The following is an 18960-nucleotide window of genomic DNA, read 5'->3' on the forward strand; positions in this document are numbered from 1 at the left end:
TACGTTGGTGAAACCATCAGCACCGGGTGATTTTGCCAAAGGCAAGGACTTGATGGCTGCACTGACTTCTGTCAAGGTTATGGGTTGTTGGAGTGTCGTGGCCTGTTCAGGTGTGATTCGCGGCAAATGCGTCTGGTTGAGGTATTTGGTGATGCTATCTATAGTTGGGCTGTATGTATCAGTCCGAAGGTGTAAGTTGTACAACTTGGCATAGAATCTCGCAAAGGTTTGGGATATGTCATTGGGATTTAATATTTTTTGACCCCTATCATTTATAAGGTGTGCTATATTTTGTACATTGCAGTTGTTGCGTAATCTTGCTGCTAACAGTCTGGTAGCTTTACCACTTTTATGGTAGGCCGTAGCCCTTAATTTATGGAGCAGCCTCCTAGTTTTATCTGCTGTCAAATCTGTTTATCATATTGTTGGGTGAGTTCCTTCCCCGTTTCTACGGTGGGCTGCGTTTTGTTTAATGCCGAGAGTCGTGCTATCTGCGTGTGGCATTCTAATAGTACAGAATCTTGGATTCGTTTAATGTGTGAAGCTCGTTTGATAAACAGGCCTCTAAGCACCGCCTTATGTTCGGACCAAACAGTGGATGCCGTTGTCTCTTGGACAGTGTTTAATTTAAAGTAGTTTATGAGTTCAGTCTCAATGGTAGCGGTGAATTTCTCATCATTCAATAGGGAGTCGTTTAACCTCCAAGTGCCTTTCCCCTTGTATTGGAAGTCATCTTTTAGTACTAGTATGACCGGGCTGTGGTCTGACCACGTTATCTCGCCAATCCGACAATCAGAGATATGAGGTAAGGTCACTCTATCTACAAAAAACCTGTCTATTCGAGAATACGAATTGTGTACCCTCGAGTAGAAGGTATAGTCTTGAGTCCCAGGATTAAGGGTTCTCCAGGCATCATAGAGGTCGTGTAACGAGATTGTCTTGGAGATGGTCTTATGGGTCTTACTTCCCCACTGGGTTGATCTGTCCAGGGGTGCTTGGGTGAAATTAAAGTCGCCACATAGCACTAGTTTACCTTGGCGATACTGGTCTATTTTTGTTAGGAGGGATTTAAGGTATTGAGTGGGATTCTCATTAGGGAAGTATGGCGTGACCAGCGTATATTGGACTGCGTTGATGAGTCTGTGCGCTCGATCGATAATGAGCTGGTCTGGATGTATCTCTGGTGACAGCGCCTGGAAGAGATCTAGCAGGTACGAGTTGAGAGCTGAGTTGAGTACTGATTCCGGGATGCCGCGGATGCGTAAATTATTACGCCTCGATCGGTCCTCCATATCGGCCATTTTGACCGCATGGTCTTGTAGGATAGTGTCCAGTTCTTGTAGTTTTACAGCGAGACCAATGTGTGCCTCGGCGAAGTCGTCCATCCTTTTCTCCATGTGAGCGGTGCGCTGGCCTACCTCCAGTATCTTTCCTGAGATCTGCTGTGAGAGATTGCATTTGCGTCGCCATGTTCCTCTGGATGGTATCCGTGAGGTCTGACAGCATGCGTTTCATGACGGTAGTTGTGAGCGGGCTGTCCTCCGGTCCTGCTTCTGAGGACATCGGGGATAAAGGAGGGTCCTCTATGGATCAAGATGCGCCGCCATCTTCCTGTAGGTTGCGGCCTTCTTGCATGTGTGGTGTCGCCGTCTTCGTTAAGAAGGAGGCTCGATCAGCTTTTGCTGCTTTAGTTTTGTGCCTCTGCGACATCTCTAACGGTCGAGTGCCGGTAAGTATGTTTTTAATTGTTTGCAGACCGATTATTTGAGCCCTGAATCACCCGGTTAGCAGGAGCTTCGTTAGAGTGCGTCCATGCAGCTCGGTGTCAGGCCACGCCCCCGTATACATATATATTTTAAGGAATTGGTCTAAAATGTTTGTGTGCGAAGAACAGAGGAAAATAAAAGGGAGAAAATTGAAGGGGTGGGAGGATGAGGATGGTTTAACGCTGGTGATAAATCCATTGAAAGGGGGAGGGGGAACTGGTGGAAAGGAGGGGATGGCAAGAAGTCCATATTAACCACGGTGTTAGTTCCTCAATCTGGAGCAGGGAACATCCAACACTCCTGATGTTGTGGACTACATCTTCTATAATGCTCAAGGGATAAGTAGCCCACATCTGGAGTGCCAAAGGTTACCTACTCCTGACTTCCGGTATGGGTAAAGGAGAAAGTAGAGTCAATAAAAAGCTACCAGATGTGTCTCCTTCCAACCAGGGGTCCCAGATTTTATGAAACCATTTGGATGAATTGTGGACCCGAGAGGTCCTCCTATCTATGTCAATCCTTTCCACTATTTTCCTAGCAATCATTTTGTGGAGCGGGAATTTTAGGGTTTGCCCAGACTTTGGCTATTGATCTCCCTGTAGCTAAAGAAATTCTGAAGGCTAGTTTTGTTTTAGTTTCAATGGGCTTTGATAATAGAGGTGCCCATTGGGAAATGCTCTGTTAAGGATTCTGGTTTGCAAAGCTGTGATACTTTTCCAGAGGGTTGAGTTTGGGGCAGGTCCACCAGCAATGTTTGAAGGAGCTAGTGTCTCCACAGAAAATCCAGCTTTGGTTGGATGATGTACCGTGCTTTGAGGCAAAGTGTTTAAGGGTGAGAGGTGAAATACCAGTGGAAAAGTGTTTTATACGCTTTCTCCTAGTGGGTAACCCAGATGGGTAGTGATTTTAAGGAGTTCCAATTATCCAAAAAATCTACTTATCCGCATTTGTCGTTCAACTTTCTCTGTACCTGAGAGGGGACTGGATTGCCTCTCCAGCACAGAGGATCATGGGAGGGATGACCCTGTAATGTTGTGTTGGAAACCCCTTTCAGGGGACTTTTGCATAAACGGTCTACTCCCAGCATTAAAGGGACACTGGAGTCGCCAACACAACTTTGGCTTAATGGAGCAGTTTTGGTGTATAAATCACTGCTCAATTCTCTGCCATTTAGGAGTTAAATCACTGTTTATTAACCCTAGCTACACCTTCCTTCATGTGAGTTGCACAGCGTTCCTAAACACTTAATCGAATGTTTACCCTTTCTTTATTGCAAATTCTGTTTAATCTAGATTTTCCTAACCCCTGCTATGTTAAAAAGTTGCTCCTCCTGTATGTGATTAAAGTTCAATGTACAGAGCAAGATATTAAATTGTTTAAGGTAAATTACATCTGATTGAAAGTGAAACCAGTTTTTTTTTTTTCATGCAGGCTCTGCCAATCATAGCCAGGGAGGTGTTACAATGGCTGCATAAACAGAAACAAAGATGATTTGACTCCTTAATGGCAGATAATTGAACAGTGAAACCTGAGAAGAATGATCTATACACTAAAACTGCTTAATTAAACTAAAGTTGCTTAGGTGACTATAGTGTTCCTTTAAGTCTCGGCTAATGTGTGAAGGGGAACAACTATACTTGCTCTTTTGCTTACTATAATCTCTGGAGGAGAGCTCTAATCACTGGGAGTTGGGTCCAGGGTGGGAAAAGGCGGCAAGACCCCAGCCAAGCTGCGGCTAGGGGCTGGAAGTGCTTGTGTCCCGGCGAATTGCTTATGGTACTCTGTGACTACTAGGAAGCGCGATGGGTCCACCACAATTATTGCAGTTTATTAAAAACTGCAATAATAAAGTTTGCAGGTTTAAGGGACCTGGGACAGTCAATGAGGTGAAATGGTCTGGGTGCCTTTTTGAGTCCCTTTAAAGTTAAAAGGGCAGAGGTATTAGATGGTATTCAATTTGTCATCCAATGTGGGTATTGAGGAAATTGGCCATGGCGGGCTCCTGGATCCAAGATGTTTGCCTACAATTACCAAAATTGTTTGAATGCAGTAGACAACCAGAAATTGTGGGAGTTGTATTTGAGCAACATCTGGGTGACCATAGTGTTCAGGTTCATCTAGACTTCCCCTTCCTCCTAATCTCTCCGATTCTATCACATAAAGTAAGCGTAACCATAAACTCAACTCCTCATAGTTTGATTATAGACCCCAATCAGATACTGCTAATGTATTGTGTAAGACCAGATATGTTTCCTGTCTGCCAGTGACTCCAAGTAAAGAAGTCATTCCCCCATTAAAGCCAGAGACCCCACCACTCTTCAGGCTGATCTCTCTTCAGAATGCCGACGGTTCCTGGAATACCAGCTCAGAACTGGCTTCAGTTTTGGGAATCTCAGAAAAGTTCATGGAAACTTGCCCTCAAAAGGTAAGCGTACAAATTATGGTAAACATTCCAGATCTCAGCTGCATGCTACAAGCTCAATTCATTAATTTGAATGACGGACTTTAGACAAGTACAGTTTTTACTTTCAAAATGAATTTGCTAAAACAAAAATGTATAGACTTTTTTTGGAGATCAATTTCCCAAACTCTGAATAATCGAGCTGTAATAGTATATTAAAGGGATTGTGGGCACCAAAACTTCTTCATCTTAATGAAACTGTTTTGGCATGTAGATCATGCCCCTGCAGTCTCACTGCTCAAGCCTCATCTAACTCTTATCTCTGCATCCTCTCATAAATTCCCTAAAGTCACACTTCTACAGAGAATCCCAACGGCTCACCCCTTAACTCCTCATCAACTATAACTTTTTCTTTTTTGCCATCTCTCGTCCACTGTGCTCCCTCCCCCCCCCCCAAACACACCCACATCTGGTACAGGCCAGTCGTGTGATCCCATCACTTCCCTCTGTGTATTAGTCCCTCATCCTTTTAGATTGTAAGCTGTTTGGGCAAGCCCCTCTTCACAGACTATAAACATTTGTCAGTTTTTTCTTGTTTTAGTTGTTATATAAAGCGGCAAAATATGTCGGAGCTGGTAATAACTGTAATCGTAAATACAAAGTGAACTTCAAACTTGGTGGGTAAATAATTCTACCTCCCCTCCACCATGATAGTGGGCAATGTCACATAGGCACTCTTTGTGGGAAAATACTCTGTGATGGTCTGATTTAATCCAACCTTCTAAATCTCTAAGCAGCTGTACTTTGGAAACAAGCAATTAAAGTTTGTGTCTGTCATTTACAGAGTATTGATGCCTCAGTCTGGGCGACTGTTCTCGCTGTGATCTGGCTTCATGTTTCGTCCTCTGAGCAACGAGATGAGTGGGAGCTCCTGGAGGGGAAGGCTCTGTCCTGGGTCAAATCCAAAGCAGGTAAAGATTAGGAACAGGAAAAGGTGCGGATGAAAGATATACACACTTGGGTTTGGGTATTTTTAATGGAACTGTACTTCAATGAGGTTTAGTGTTAAACCTTTTTTTTATGTTTTAATGAGAACGAAAGTCTCCAGTAGTCCGTCTTTCTCTGTGCTGCTTGGATATCTGTAAAGGATATATTCACATAAGCTATAATGGGTGGCTGGAATTGGCTACGTGTCTTTGATCATGTTTAGCCTATCACAGTGCCTATTGCTGGTATAAATTTGGATGACTAAAATAATTGTGTTATCTCTACCTTTAGCTACACCTCTGGGTGGGCAGTCTGAGTGGCCAGGGACCTTTTTATATAGTGTTTAAACTGCTAAGAAAAATGGTTTGTTCCTGAATGGAGGGACGGTGTCAGGGTATTCCAGGCACTGTAACAGTGATGGCGAACCTATGGCACGCGTGCCACAGATGGCACGCCGGGCTCGCTCTGTTGGCACGCGGCCAGAGGTCGCCGGAAGAGGGGTCCGCTGGCTCTGCTTCCGTGTCGGGAGGGCTCTAGGAAGTAGCTCCCCTGTCCTCCCGTGTGATGCTGTGTGGAGCATTGCCGTGCCGTGCGTTACCATGGCAACGCTCCACACAGCATCGAGCGGGAGGACAGGGGAGATGCTTCCCAGTTGCTAGAAACATACTTGCCACCGGACCACCAGGGATGGCTGTGTCTCCCCCCCCCCCCCCCCCCTTCACCAAAGGTAGGAGGGGGGGGGGATACAGAATTAATAGTTTTTTTTTTTGTTTGTTTTGTAATTTATTTTTACCCCTACCGCCCACCCCCACACACACTGCACCCCTCAATGCAGTATGTGTGTGTATTTAGCGGACTGTGTGTGTGTGTATTTAGCGGACTGTGTGTGTGTGTATTTAGCGGACTGTGTGTGTGTGTATTTAGCGGACTGTGTGTGTGTATTTAGCGGACTGTGTGTGTATTTAGCGGACTCTGTGTGTGTGTGTGTGTGTGTGTGTGCATTTAGCGGACTGTGTGTGTGCATTTAGCGGACTGTGTGTGTGTATTTAGCGGACTGTGTGTGTGTATTTAGCGGACTGTGTGTGTGTATTTAGCGGACTGTGTGTGTGTATTTAGCGGACTGTGTGTGTGTATTTAGCGGACTGTGTGTGTGTATTTAGCGGACTGTGTGTGTGTATTTAGCGGACTGTGTGTGTGTATTTAGCGGACTGTGTGTGTGTATTTAGCGGACTGTGTGTGTGTATTTAGCGGACTGTGTGTGTGTATTTAGCGGACTGTGTGTGTGTATTTAGCGGACTGTGTGTGTGTGTGTGTGTGTATTTAGCGGACTGTGTGTGTGTGTATTTAGCGGACTGTGTGTGTATTTAGCGGACTGTGTGTGTGTGTATTTAGCGGACTGTGTGTGTGTGTATTTAGCGGACTGTGTGTGTGTGTATTTAGCGGACTGTGTGTGTGTGTATTTAGCGGACTGTGTGTGTGTGTATTTAGCGGACTGTGTGTGTGTGTATTTAGCGGACTGTGTGTGTGTGTATTTAGCGGACTGTGTGTGTGTGTATTTAGCGGACTGTGTGTGTGTGTATTTAGCGGACTGTGTGTGTGTGTATTTAGCGGACTGTGTGTGTGTGTATTTAGCGGACTGTGTGTGTGTGTATTTAGCGGACTGTGTGTGTGTGTATTTAGCGGACTGTGTGTGTGTGTATTTAGCGGACTGTGTGTGTGTGTATTTAGCGGACTGTGTGTGTGTGTGTGTGTATAGCGGACTGTGTGTGTGTGTGTGTGTGTTTAGCGGACTGTGTGTGTGTGTGTGTGTGTGTGTATTTAGCGGACTGTGTGTGTGTGTGTGTATTTAGCGGACTGTGTGTGTGTGTATTTAGCGGACTGTGTGTGTGTGTGTATTTAGCGGACTGTGTGTGTGTGTGTATTTAGCGGACTGTGTGTGTGTGTGTATTTAGCGGACTGTGTGTGTGTGTGTATTTAGCGGACTGTGTGTGTGTGTGTATTTAGCGGACTGTGTGTGTGTATTTAGCGGACTGTGTGTGTGTATTTAGCGGACTGTGTGTGTGTGTGTGTGTGTATTTAGCGGACTGTGTGTGAATGTGTTCTGCAGTCTGTGTGTGTGTATTGCATTTGTTGGAGATACTAATAAATATAAGCTGAATTTTATCTATTTATATGATTATTTAAAATGTGTATCATTGAACTCTGTTGTGTTCTTTTTTTAAAACACAAGTTGTTAATTAGTTCGGACAACTGTACAAGTTGTTTTTTCTAAACTTAAACCTCCGTATTCAGGCTTAATTACCGTGTTGGCACTTTGAGGAAAAAAAAGTTGCCATGTATTGCGGTTTGGGCACTCGGGCTCAAAAAGGTTCGCCATCACTGCACCATAACCACTTCAATGAGATTAAATGGCTATAGTATCCTAAAACCTCTAATTTATGTGGAGTATATGCCATGAAACCTGTTAATGGTGCTACAGGATCTTCAGAAGTATTAGATCCGTCATTGGTCTGATCATAGGTGTAAAAGTGAAATTTGTGTGGATGGAACCCCTGAATGACCATGAATTATAATGGGCTGATGTCTCATTCCCTGAGGATGGCATTACACCAAACGCTGGAGATAACCGTCTCTAACCGATTTGCAGAATCTGATATTGTTTGATACTATATGCATTCTTTGTATTGTATTGAGAATGTGTGTAAATAGTGTACTTACTAATGTTAGGATCTCCCTGCCATGCTGAAAATGGCCAGCAGGTGGTGATCACAGACCACTCCTAAGGTTTTAACTAGGAACCTTATCTGCTGATAGCCATACTGATATTGGGTTTGCTTAGAGTCAATTAGGTGTATTGGATTATATTTATATCCTAGACATATGAGGCATGTAACAATCATAACTCATACAGGAATCTGTTTTTGTTTGTTTAGTTATAATTGTACTAGATGTGAAAATGCAGGGGGGGGAGGGTGTGGCGGCAAGTACCCCCACTGCGGATGCCCATGGTCTGTTGCTCTACATAATTTGTTTTCAGCACTTTCAGAGTGTAGTGGTGTTGTGGAGACGGGCTGAGGCACCGAGGCTAGTGGTGTTGTGGAGACACGGGCTGAGGCACCGAGGCTAGTGGTTTTGTGGAGAGACGGGCTGAGGCACCGAGGCTAGTGGTTTTGTGGAGAGACGGGCTGAGGCACCGAGGCTAGTGGTTTTGTGGAGAGACGGGCTGAGGCACCGAGGCTAGTGGTTTTGTGGAGAGACGGGCTGAGGCACCGAGGCTAGTGGTTTTGTGGAGAGACGGGCTGAGGCACCGAGGCTAGTGGTTTTGTGGAGAGACGGGCTGAGGCACCGAGGCTAGTGGTTTTGTGGAGAGACGGGCTGAGGCACCGAGGCTAGTGGTTTTGTGGAGAGACGGGCTGAGGCACCGAGGCTAGTGGTTTTGTGGAGAGACGGGCTGAGGCACCGAGGCTAGTGGTTTTGTGGAGAGACGGGCTGAGGCACCGAGGCTAGTGGTTTTGTGGAGAGACGGGCTGAGGCACCGAGGCTAGTGGTTTTGTGGAGAGACGGGCTGAGGCACCGAGGCTAGTGGTTTTGTGGAGAGACGGGCTGAGGCACCGAGGCTAGTGGTTTTGTGGAGAGACGGGCTGAGGCACCGAGGCTAGTGGTTTTGTGGAGAGACGGGCTGAGGCACCGAGGCTAGTGGTTTTGTGGAGAGACGGGCTGAGGCACCGAGGCTAATGGTTTTGTGGAGAGACGGGCTGAGGCACCGAGGCTAGTGGTTTTGTGGAGAGACGGGCTGAGGCACCGAGGCTAGTGGTTTTGTGGAGAGACGGGCTGAGGCACCGAGGCTAGTGGTTTTGTGGAGAGACGGGCTGAGGCACCGAGGCTAGTGGTTTTGTGGAGAGACGGGCTGAGGCACCGAGGCTAGTGGTTTTGTGGAGAGACGGGCTGAGGCACCGAGGCTAGTGGTTTTGTGGAGAGACGGGCTGAGGCACCGAGGCTAGTGGTTTTGTGGAGAGACGGGCTGAGGCACCGAGGCTAGTGGTTTTGTGGAGAGACGGGCTGAGGCACCGAGGCTAGTGGTTTTGTGGAGAGACGGGCTGAGGCACCGAGGCTAGTGGTTTTGTGGAGAGACGGGCTGAGGCACCGAGGCTAGTGGTTTTGTGGAGAGACGGGCTGAGGCACCGAGGCTAGTGGTTTTGTGGAGAGACGGGCTGAGGCACCGAGGCTAGTGGTTTTGTGGAGAGACGGGCTGAGGCACCGAGGCTAGTGGTTTTGTGGAGAGACGGGCTGAGGCACCGAGGCTAGTGGTTTTGTGGAGAGACGGGCTGAGGCACCGAGGCTAGTGGTTTTGTGGAGAGACGGGCTGAGGCACCGAGGCTAGTGGTTTTGTGGAGAGACGGGCTGAGGCACCGAGGCTAGTGGTTTTGTGGAGAGACGGGCTGAGGCACCGAGGCTAGTGGTTTTGTGGAGAGACGGGCTGAGGCACCGAGGCTAGTGGTTTTGTGGAGAGACGGGCTGAGGCACCGAGGCTAGTGGTTTTGTGGAGAGACGGGCTGAGGCACCGAGGCTGGTGGTGGTGGTGGTGGTGATGAGGCGGGCTGAGGCACCGAGGCTGGTGGTGGTGGTGGTGGTGATGAGGCGGGCTGAGGCACCGAGGCTGGTGGTGGTGGTGGTGGTGGTGAGGCGGGCTGAGGCACCGAGGCTGGTGGTGGTGGTGGTGGTGGTGAGGCGGGCTCAGGCACCGAGGCTGGTGGTGGTGGTGGTGAGGCGGGCTCAGGCACCGAGGCTGGTGGTGGTGGTGGTGAGGCGGGCTCAGGCACCGAGGCTGGTGGTGGTGGTGGTGAGGCGGGCTCAGGCACCGAGGCTGGTGGTGGTGGTGGTGAGGCGGGCTCAGGCACCGAGGCTGGTGGTGGTGGTGGTGAGGCGGGCTCAGGCACCGAGGCTGGTGGTGGTGGTGGTGAGGCGGGCTCAGGCACCGAGGCTGGTGGTGGTGGTGGTGAGGCGGGCTCAGGCACCGAGGCTGGTGGTGGTGGTGGTGAGGCGGGCTCAGGCACCGAGGCTGGTGGTGGTGGTGGTGAGGCGGGCTCAGGCACCGAGGCTGGTGGTGGTGGTGGTGAGGCGGGATCAGGCACCGAGGCTGGTGGTGGTGGTGGTGAGGCGGGATCAGGCACCGAGGCTGGTGGTGGTGAGGCGGGCTCAGGCACCGAGGCTGGTGCTGGTGGTGAGGCGGGCTCAGGCACCGAGGCTGGTGGTGGTGGTGGTGAGGCGGGCTCAGGCACCGAGGCTGGTGGTGGTGGTGGTGGTGAGGCGGGCTCAGGCACCGAGGCTGGTGGTGGTGGTGGTGGTGAGGCGGGCTCAGGCACCGAGGGTGGTGGTGGTGGTGGTGAGGCGGGCTCAGGCACCGAGGCTGGTGGTGGTGGTGGTGGTGAGGCGGGCTCAGGCACCGAGGCTGGTGGTGGTGGTGGTGGTGAGGCGGGTTCAGGCACCGAGGCTGGTGGTGGTGGTGGTGGTGAGGCGGGCTCAGGCACCGAGGGTGGTGGTGGTGGTGAGGCGGGCTCAGGCACCGAGGCTGGTGGTGGTGGTGGTGAGGCGGGCTCAGGCACCGAGGCTGGTGGTGGTGGTGGTGAGGCGGGTTCAGGCACCGAGGCTGGTGGTGGTGGTGGTGAGGCGGGTTCAGGCACCGAGGCTGGTGGTGGTGGTGGTGAGGCGGGTTCAGGCACCGAGGCTGGTGGTGGTGGTGGTGAGGCGGGTTCAGGCACCGAGGCTGGTGGTGGTGGTGGTGGTGAGGCGGGCTCAGGCACCGAGGCTGGTGGTGGTGGTGAGGCGGGCTCAGGCACCGAGGCTGGTGGTGGTGGTGGTGGTGAGCTCAGGCACCGAGGCTGGTGGTGGTGGTGGTGGTGAGCTCAGGCACCGAGGCTGGTGGTGGTGGTGGTGGTGAGGCGGGCTCAGGCACCGAGGCTGGTGGTGGTGGTGAGGCGGGCTTGGAGACTATGGTGAGGTCTAATAGAAAGCAGTTGTTGTTGGGGGATTCCATCATAAGAGGTGTGGAGATGGACCATGGTGGTCTTGTGAGGTGTCTTCCCAGAGCTACTGCTCAGAGACAGGAGATGTTGTTTTAGATCAAACAAAGTGTTTGCTTGAATATCTGCCCACTGTCCAGATTGCTTAAAATGGAATGCATGCACGCTGAGTAAATCACACTGACACAAGTTCAGATTAATAAAAAAACTCTGAAATGTTTAATCAGGGGGGCGGCAAGCTCCTTATAAAGGCAGAAATACATCATATGCAAGATAACAGAGAATACATCTTTAATTGGTTAAGTGGCTTATCTAACGCACTTCCTCTAAAGTGTGATGTCACCATCTCGGGATTTTACTCCAGATGTTGACGCTATTTTGTTACACAATGTTTTCAGTCGATGAGAGGGGGTGCTCTAGCAGCCATTTTGAGTAAATATTGAAAACAGGTATACAAAGTAAATACACATTTTACCTGCATTAATTTCTATCCATAACAATATTGTCAAGCGAGCAAAGCAGGAAGGGGAATTGGATGTACTTGTCCATCTAGGGACAAATGATTTGGCTTGCAATGAGGTTTCAGAGGTTAAGCAAGTTTTTAGTGTTTTTGACAATGATATACAGCAGGTTGCTTCCACACTGTCATTCTCTGAAGTTCTTCCTGTGCATAACACTCAGAATGACAGGCGGATGCGTATTAGGGACTTTAACTTGTGGCTTGGTGAATGGTGTCGGGAGCAAGGATTTGGCTTTATTTCTCATGGTGGCTCTGTTTGGAATGGAAATAAACTGTACAAAAAAGATGGTTTGCATCTTTCTCAAAAGGGAACAAATGTTCTCAGTGAGCAGTTCAGAGGTTTTGCTAGGATGTATTTGTGAAGGACCGTCTGGCACCCTAGCCGGGTGCCTGTGCCAACCGATGCTCCTAGTGCTCACTCCACCTGACACAATCAGCACAGCAGTCCCCACGTCCAGCATTACAGCTTGGCTGGGAACTCTCCGTCCTCTACACACCCTGGACCCAAGACCAGGATCCAGCTTCCAGTGGGTGAACCTCTTCTACTCCATAGAGTGTAGCAGGCTACTCTTAAAAGAGCAGGTGATTGTAGCACTCCAAAGAGCAATCCCAAGTGCAGGGATTATAGCAGGTGTAGCTTTCCCCTACAAGCACAAGACGAGGCTCTGTGTTGAAGGTAAACAGGAACTGAATTTTAATGGTGCCACAAGTCCCCAAGCGAGGGGTACGCCCACATGGACATTGTTGGGGACAGGGACACACAGCTTACAAACCAATCAGAACAGAAAGGTAGTAGGGAGGAGTCAGGCAACTATAGGCCAGTAAGCATTACTTCAGTAGTGGGGAAAGTAATGGAAACCATGTTAATGGTAAGATTGTTCAACATCTAAAATCTCATGGATTTCAAGATCAGAGACAACATGGGTTTACTTCAGGGAGATCATGCCAAACAATCTTATTGATTTTATTGATTGGGTAACTAAAATTATAGATCAGGGTGGTGCAGTAGACATTGCTTACATTGATTTCAGTAAGGCTTTTGACACTGTTGCACATAGAAGGCCTATCAATATACTGCAATCTTTGAGTTTGGATTCCAATATTGTTGAATGGGTGAGGTAGTGGCTGAGTGACAGGCAACAGAGAGTTGTAGTCAACAGAGTATATTCGAAGCTTGGGCTTGTTACCAGTGGGGTACCTCAGGGATCTGTACTTGGACCCATTCTCTTTTTAAAGCGGCACTGTCATGCCGAACTTACCTTTCCTCAATCTCTTCCTCTTCTCCCCCTCTCTCAGGATCTGTTCTGTTTCTTCCTGTCTTCTTTAGTTTTCTTTAAAATCATAAGACAAAGTAGGGACTCTTTGCCTTATGGAGGTTTCCTCCGCTTGACCAGCGGAGGAGCAAAGTGTACTTCATTTCCGTGGGCAGAGCAACTTTCCCATAATTCTTACCTTTCCTCTGTGTTCCTGCGATGCTTCCTGTCATTTTAGACGAAACTGCCGAATTGCGTTCTAACTGAATGAGAACAGTATGTTCGTTTGTTTTAGAACGCAATTCGGCACTTTGTTCGGATCACAATTTCATTCTAATGAATGAAACTCCGATCTTATTCATTGCCGCGGCTGCATCTTGCAGCCGCTTAGTAGATAACTCCCTAATTCCCACGGTATCAGGGAGCTATCTACTAAAAGACCTAAATTGGTCTTTCAGCCAAATTTACTACTAATACTAAGTAAAGATTACTTAGTATTAGTAAATAATATGCCCCTACTTGCTATACCGCGAGTAGGGGCATGTCTATTAAACAGTGAACAGCCTGTGGCTGCTCACTGTAAAAAAACAAAAAAAAACTATTATCCTCCCCCCCCCTTGCGCGGTTGGTGGGGGGCCCCCTAAATAACAATAAGGGGGGACCTACTGTCCTCTCCCCCTGGCCCCCACCCCTGAGCAGTGGGTGGGGGCCCTAAATAAAGATAGGGGGGTGGCCTACCGTGCCGGTAGCTCCCTCCTTGTAACAAACTGAACGAACAAACGAACACCGATACAGTGTTTGTTTGTTCATCTGATTTTTCGATTCATTCATTAGTCTGTCTGATGGATGTATGGATGAATGAATGAATAGATGAAATTCCCGTTCGCATGTCCAGGTGTTTCATGGGGCATGTGCAGGAATCTCAGTCTATCTAGTGTGGGCAGATGACATGTCCCACAGGGACTACACCTACCCACACAAAGATGGCGGCGCCCTGAATATAGATCGGGGCAGAAAATAAAGATAAATAGGTAATCTCGGGGGCTTAGGGGCATTTGGGGGTGACTAGGGGGTCAATTGGATGTAGTGGAGGCGGGAGGGAAACGGGATTCAGCCATGACAGTGCTGCTTTAATATTTTTATTAGTGATATCGCAGAAGGTCTTGATGGTAAGGTATGTCTTTTTGTTGTGGGTTGGTTTCTGTAAATATTCCCTGTTCCCCTAACTCTGTAATGTAAAACGTGGTATTTTCAGATAATTTGCAATGTTTACATTAGTGTTAAGACTCCCTGTAGAGACTGTACCAAACAGCCACTAGAGGCGCCTCCTGCTGTTTCAAAGAGTTTGACTCTGTGGACAGAGTGTATTTAAAAAACCCATATGAAAGCATTGAGCCAATGTTTTTTCCTATGGGGAAGAACTAATGTGGAAGGGGGAGGCGCCAGGCCCAGCACTGTGGATCATGCCTGCTGAAATCAGGCAAGTGTGGAGGGGGTGGAGTAATTTTTAACTTTTTTTTTTTTTAATACTTAATCCTTTTAGAATGCTGAGGGGGGGGGGGTCATTTAATGTTGTATATGATATTAAAAGGAAGCCAATTCTATATTTTAAATCGTGCATCAATACATATATAGACTGTAGTAGTGTGGTTGTGTTTTTGTTTTTTTGGGGGGGAGGGGGGGGGGTGGTTTGACTGTTCACACTTAAATTTCTTTAGCCAAGTAAGCTATATTTTTAGTTCCACCTTCTTGGCCTAACATTCTTAATTCATTTTTAATTCCAAACCGTTTACAATTTATTGAACACCCAACCTTGTTTGTTTAAATTGGAACAGGTTCTTCTTTGGGCGAACTGGTGAAAGCTGGGAATGAGTTGTTGAAGTCTTCAGTAGAGCCGAAGGTTTTTGGACTGTGAGCATCGTTCGTAGAGAGGAGCTCCTCCTCCAGTATAGAAAGAGGCTGGAATTTTGCAGAAGTTCAGAATGTTATTAGTAAAGTTCAAAGTTCCTACCATGCAACTCCTCCTTCTGTTAGCGGAATAAAAAAAAAATAAAAAAAGTGATAAAGTGATAAAGTGTGTGTGGTGTGTAACACAATCATGAGACCGAATCTCTTGCTGAAGTACTCTGGAGCTGGGTTCAGTGATTATAGTCCATTCAGTTTTGGGAGCTAACTAGTTTATTCAGCTCAAAGCTTGGCTTTTTATGCACAGACCCCCAGCATGGAGGACACAACCCCTCCCAGGCGTCTGTCTGAGAGATAATGAAGTCTAACCTGGAGAACTCCATTATCTCTCGGGTTCAGGAAACCACATGAAACACTCCGAAACGGTTATTTTCACAGGAACCCCACAAGTCTTGTATCCCTGAAGAGCCAGTGTCTGAGGGTCCAATATATCCAAAAATCACTCAGATCTGTTTGGTAGAACGGGATCGCCATTCGGGTAAAGTTCTAACCAGAGAAACATGGGCAACAGCTGGTCTCTTTTCAAGGGTCCCTGTGCGAACACTGACTAATGCTCCCCCTGGCTTTTATGGAGCAAATGTACAGGCAACCACAGGGAATAGTACAAGGTCCACACAATATTTTATCGAATTTTTTTAAATGTATTTTTTTCCCACACTTCTGTTTTAGAATTTCAGTTTCAAGATGGTGACCGGAAACCCTGTTGGCTACCTGACGGCCAGGAGGTTTTATTAAGGGGATTCACTGAAGTGCTGATTTTTATTTATTTATTTCCCCACTTAAAACTGGCCTTTTTATATAATAAGCCTGGAGAGACAATGCAGTTACACTTATAGCACTTCAGCAAGTCAAGTGATTTTATAGGAGTTGGACCAAAATGGAGTAGTTTAAAATCTCTAACACCACATTAATTGGTTAAAAATATTTCTAATTATCTGTACATGAAGGCTGGCTCAATGGATCTTGTTCTAAAGGCACAAAACCTGTTAAGTTGTAGTTTGGGTTTGTGAAAATAATTTTATTAGAGAACAAAGAATTGGCAAAAGCTTTTAGTCAACAGTTTCAGACATTCAGGGAACCAAACTGCCAGGAATACAGCTCCGCCTGTGTCATATAATTTCCAGCTCTTCTTAACCATTAAAAATCTGCAGCTGGTGGGATTGTGTATGATATAGCCTGAAATACATGTAATAATGTATTCGATGGTGTGGGGATATTTATGGGATAATAATGGTAAACAGATGAGAGATTGCCCACTATTTCAATTCTCAGATCCCTAATCGTTATCGTGTTAAATGAAATTTATATCACATAATTAATATCACAAATTGTTATAAAAATAGATAATTTATTTATTTTTATATTCAAATGATAATATAAGTAACATGCATGATAATAATCAATGGAATTTCAGCATAACAATATGCAATACAATATGGTAATTTAAAACAAACATTTCCTAATGACTAAGACGTAGTTTAAAATCTAAAGCATTAGGTGTCAAGATTGATTTACGATAGGCTTCACAGAGAGAATGTGAAAGTTTCACTGGGACAGAGAATTCTTCAGTGTGTAGCGTAAGGCAATAAAGACATAAAGACTTTCTGCTGGCAGTTTAGAAATAACCCTTGCAATGCTGGCTAGACCTCTTCTAGGGATTTAAGATCTACTCTTGTGTGATTTTTAAATAAAAATATTTAAATAGTCAGTCTTTAATCATTTCCTTGCATCCAATGAGAAATCTTACTATGTTACATAAGCTGATATTTTAATTAATTTGTCTAAATAGATATTTTCTTATTTTAGAGCCAATAAATACAGCTGGATAAATGGTCATGATATGCTAACGTGATATTAATCACACAAATACATTAATGGCTATGTTAATCCCAGCTGCAGATAGGATGCTATAACCATATATATATTCTTTAATAATTAAGATTTCTAAATATGAAATCTAATCATGATTTATCCAGTCATATATCATGCTATTAATTTAATTAATTTTAATTAATTAAATGCTAGTATATTTACCAGTTTAAGTAGATATTTTCTCATCAGATGTTCTCAGGTAGCTAAGTGTCATGGGTCTCTTTCTCTGCATGGAGTGTCTTGATTTTCTGAGTGTCCGATTCTGCCTGGATCTCTCTCCTCAATCTCGAATCTCCCGAGAGTGTTGTAATGTCTCTCTCTTCAATCTTTTTTTTTTTCGACCTTCCCTTGTCTTAACTTTTTAAAGGGGAAATTCCTCTAAGTGATAGCCAATCACAAATGTGGGGTGTGGTTGCCTTCTAGGTAACCATTCTCGTATTTGAACTCTAGAGGGCAGTATTGTCCCACTAAACATACCTATCAGGAAAGAGTTAACTTTTCCAGGTGGCTATTTTTGACGTCATTTACGTTATCTATATGTGGCCTATAACTTATTTTATCTGTCAGATCAAGAGAATTTCTTCAGACTATGCGTCTGCAAATTCTGCTATAATTCCTAAAATTGATAGTTTGTGAACTAAGTTTCACCTTAAACTATAATGGGACGTTGTACAATATCGAAAGAAAAATTTAATTATTTAATCCTGTCACCCAGGTCTGGGTTTTTAGAATTTATTATATTCCATTAGTACCTAGACAGTCTCTTATCTATTTGGTTGTTTATATATACTACACATTCCATTCAGCTTGGGCAAAGCGGTCAGTTTTAGAGAGAGGATAGAAATGTTGTGTCTCTTTGTTAACTTGAAGATACAAAATGGAGTCTGGTCTATTTAGATTGACTTCAGAATATACACTTTGTACTTCTATCATAGCACAAAATGTCTGCCGATATAAATACCCTGACAATGGTTATCCAACACACATGTTGCTGAGCCAATATAGTACAGTATAGCACAGCCCCACCCATCCCCAGCACTAAATATCAGGTAACGTATTTTAAACCTATTTTTTTTTTTTTAGCGTGTATAGGGGGTTATTAATTTTAAAATATAGAGTTTTGGTTTGACCCTTTAATTATTACAATCCTCATAAGAATACCAAAAAAAGTTGCCTACTAGACAGAATCCAAATTGGTATCTGTAACGGAGCTCCGTGTACTCCGACCGAGTACCCTCCGTTGATGAATGCTCTCCGAGGACTCCAAGCACTGCAGATGACACTACAACCACCGCAGGCTCCACAACCGCCGTAGCTTAACTGGAGCCGCGCCGTCTTCCTTCCACCCTGGAATGAACCTCCAGCATTCAGGACCGTGTGGGGAAGACCTCTCCTCCAGGAGAGCGTATCCGGAACAAGCTCTTAAAAGAGCTAAGTGATTGAAAGCTCAGGGGCAATATGCAGAGCATAGCAATCCCCAGTGTGATACAGCAATTCCCTCCAATAACGAGACAAGGCTACGTTTTGAAGGGTCCAGAAGAACTGAGGACTGGAACACCCAGCCTGCTTTTTATTACAAAAAGGTACACACAGGACACTCCCAGGGGGAGGTTGAAATTAACCAATCATATGCATGTTAACACCCCCACGTCTCCTCCCCTCAGATAAACACATAACATAATTATAACGTACAATATTTTACTCAAGTTCTGGATGTACTCTCATTCAGGGGAACAATATATCCAAAATTCAGCCCATTCGGATGAATGGTTCGGGAGATACAGAGTTCCAAAGTTTTGACCGACAGCACAGACCAACTAGCCGAAAATAGTTCCATGAGTTTTGGCCTTGTGGTCGGTCTCCGTTCGTATGAACAAAAGATACGAAATTCTTGCCATCCATTCGCATCTCCGTGATTGCTGAAATCCCCATAGACGATTAAGTATAACTACCGAACGGTGGGACGTTCGGTAGTTTCAGTACGAATTTATGGAGGTCTGGAGGACTCAGCGGTGTTCACCTGTTTGCGTATCCGTTTTTAGTTCCATGCGTTCACAGGCAAACCCCGCTGTTTGTGCGCAAGATGGTGTTTACACGTGTAAAGTCCCGAAATGGCAGCCACCTATTCAGAGCACAAAGAATTCGTATGAAATCATACGAACGGCTGCATTCTCCA

The 18960-nt window shown here is 46.1% G+C and overlaps 2 protein-coding genes across 5 annotated transcripts in view; both read left to right on the forward strand.

Moving 5' to 3' along the window:
- Positions 1 to 14961, forward strand: part of LOC134610561 (von Willebrand factor A domain-containing protein 5A-like) — a 47025-nt gene extending 32064 nt beyond the window's left edge. For all 4 annotated transcript variants that reach the window (XM_063453548.1, XM_063453551.1, XM_063453552.1 and 1 more), the window contains 3 exons: positions 4031 to 4191; positions 5012 to 5138; positions 14783 to 14961. In XM_063453548.1, the coding sequence (XP_063309618.1) occupies positions 4031 to 4191; positions 5012 to 5138; positions 14783 to 14862 (368 nt within the window). In that variant the 3' untranslated portion in view covers positions 14863 to 14961. The remainder of the gene's footprint in view (positions 1 to 4030; positions 4192 to 5011; positions 5139 to 14782) is intronic.
- Positions 1 to 18960, forward strand: part of LOC134610562 (von Willebrand factor A domain-containing protein 5A-like) — a 180589-nt gene that overhangs the window by 32065 nt on the left and 129564 nt on the right. The gene's annotated exons all lie outside the window — the stretch shown is intronic.

This window comes from Pelobates fuscus, chromosome 5 (assembly GCF_036172605.1).
Source record: "Pelobates fuscus isolate aPelFus1 chromosome 5, aPelFus1.pri, whole genome shotgun sequence".
Classification (NCBI taxonomy): Eukaryota; Metazoa; Chordata; class Amphibia; order Anura; family Pelobatidae; genus Pelobates; species Pelobates fuscus.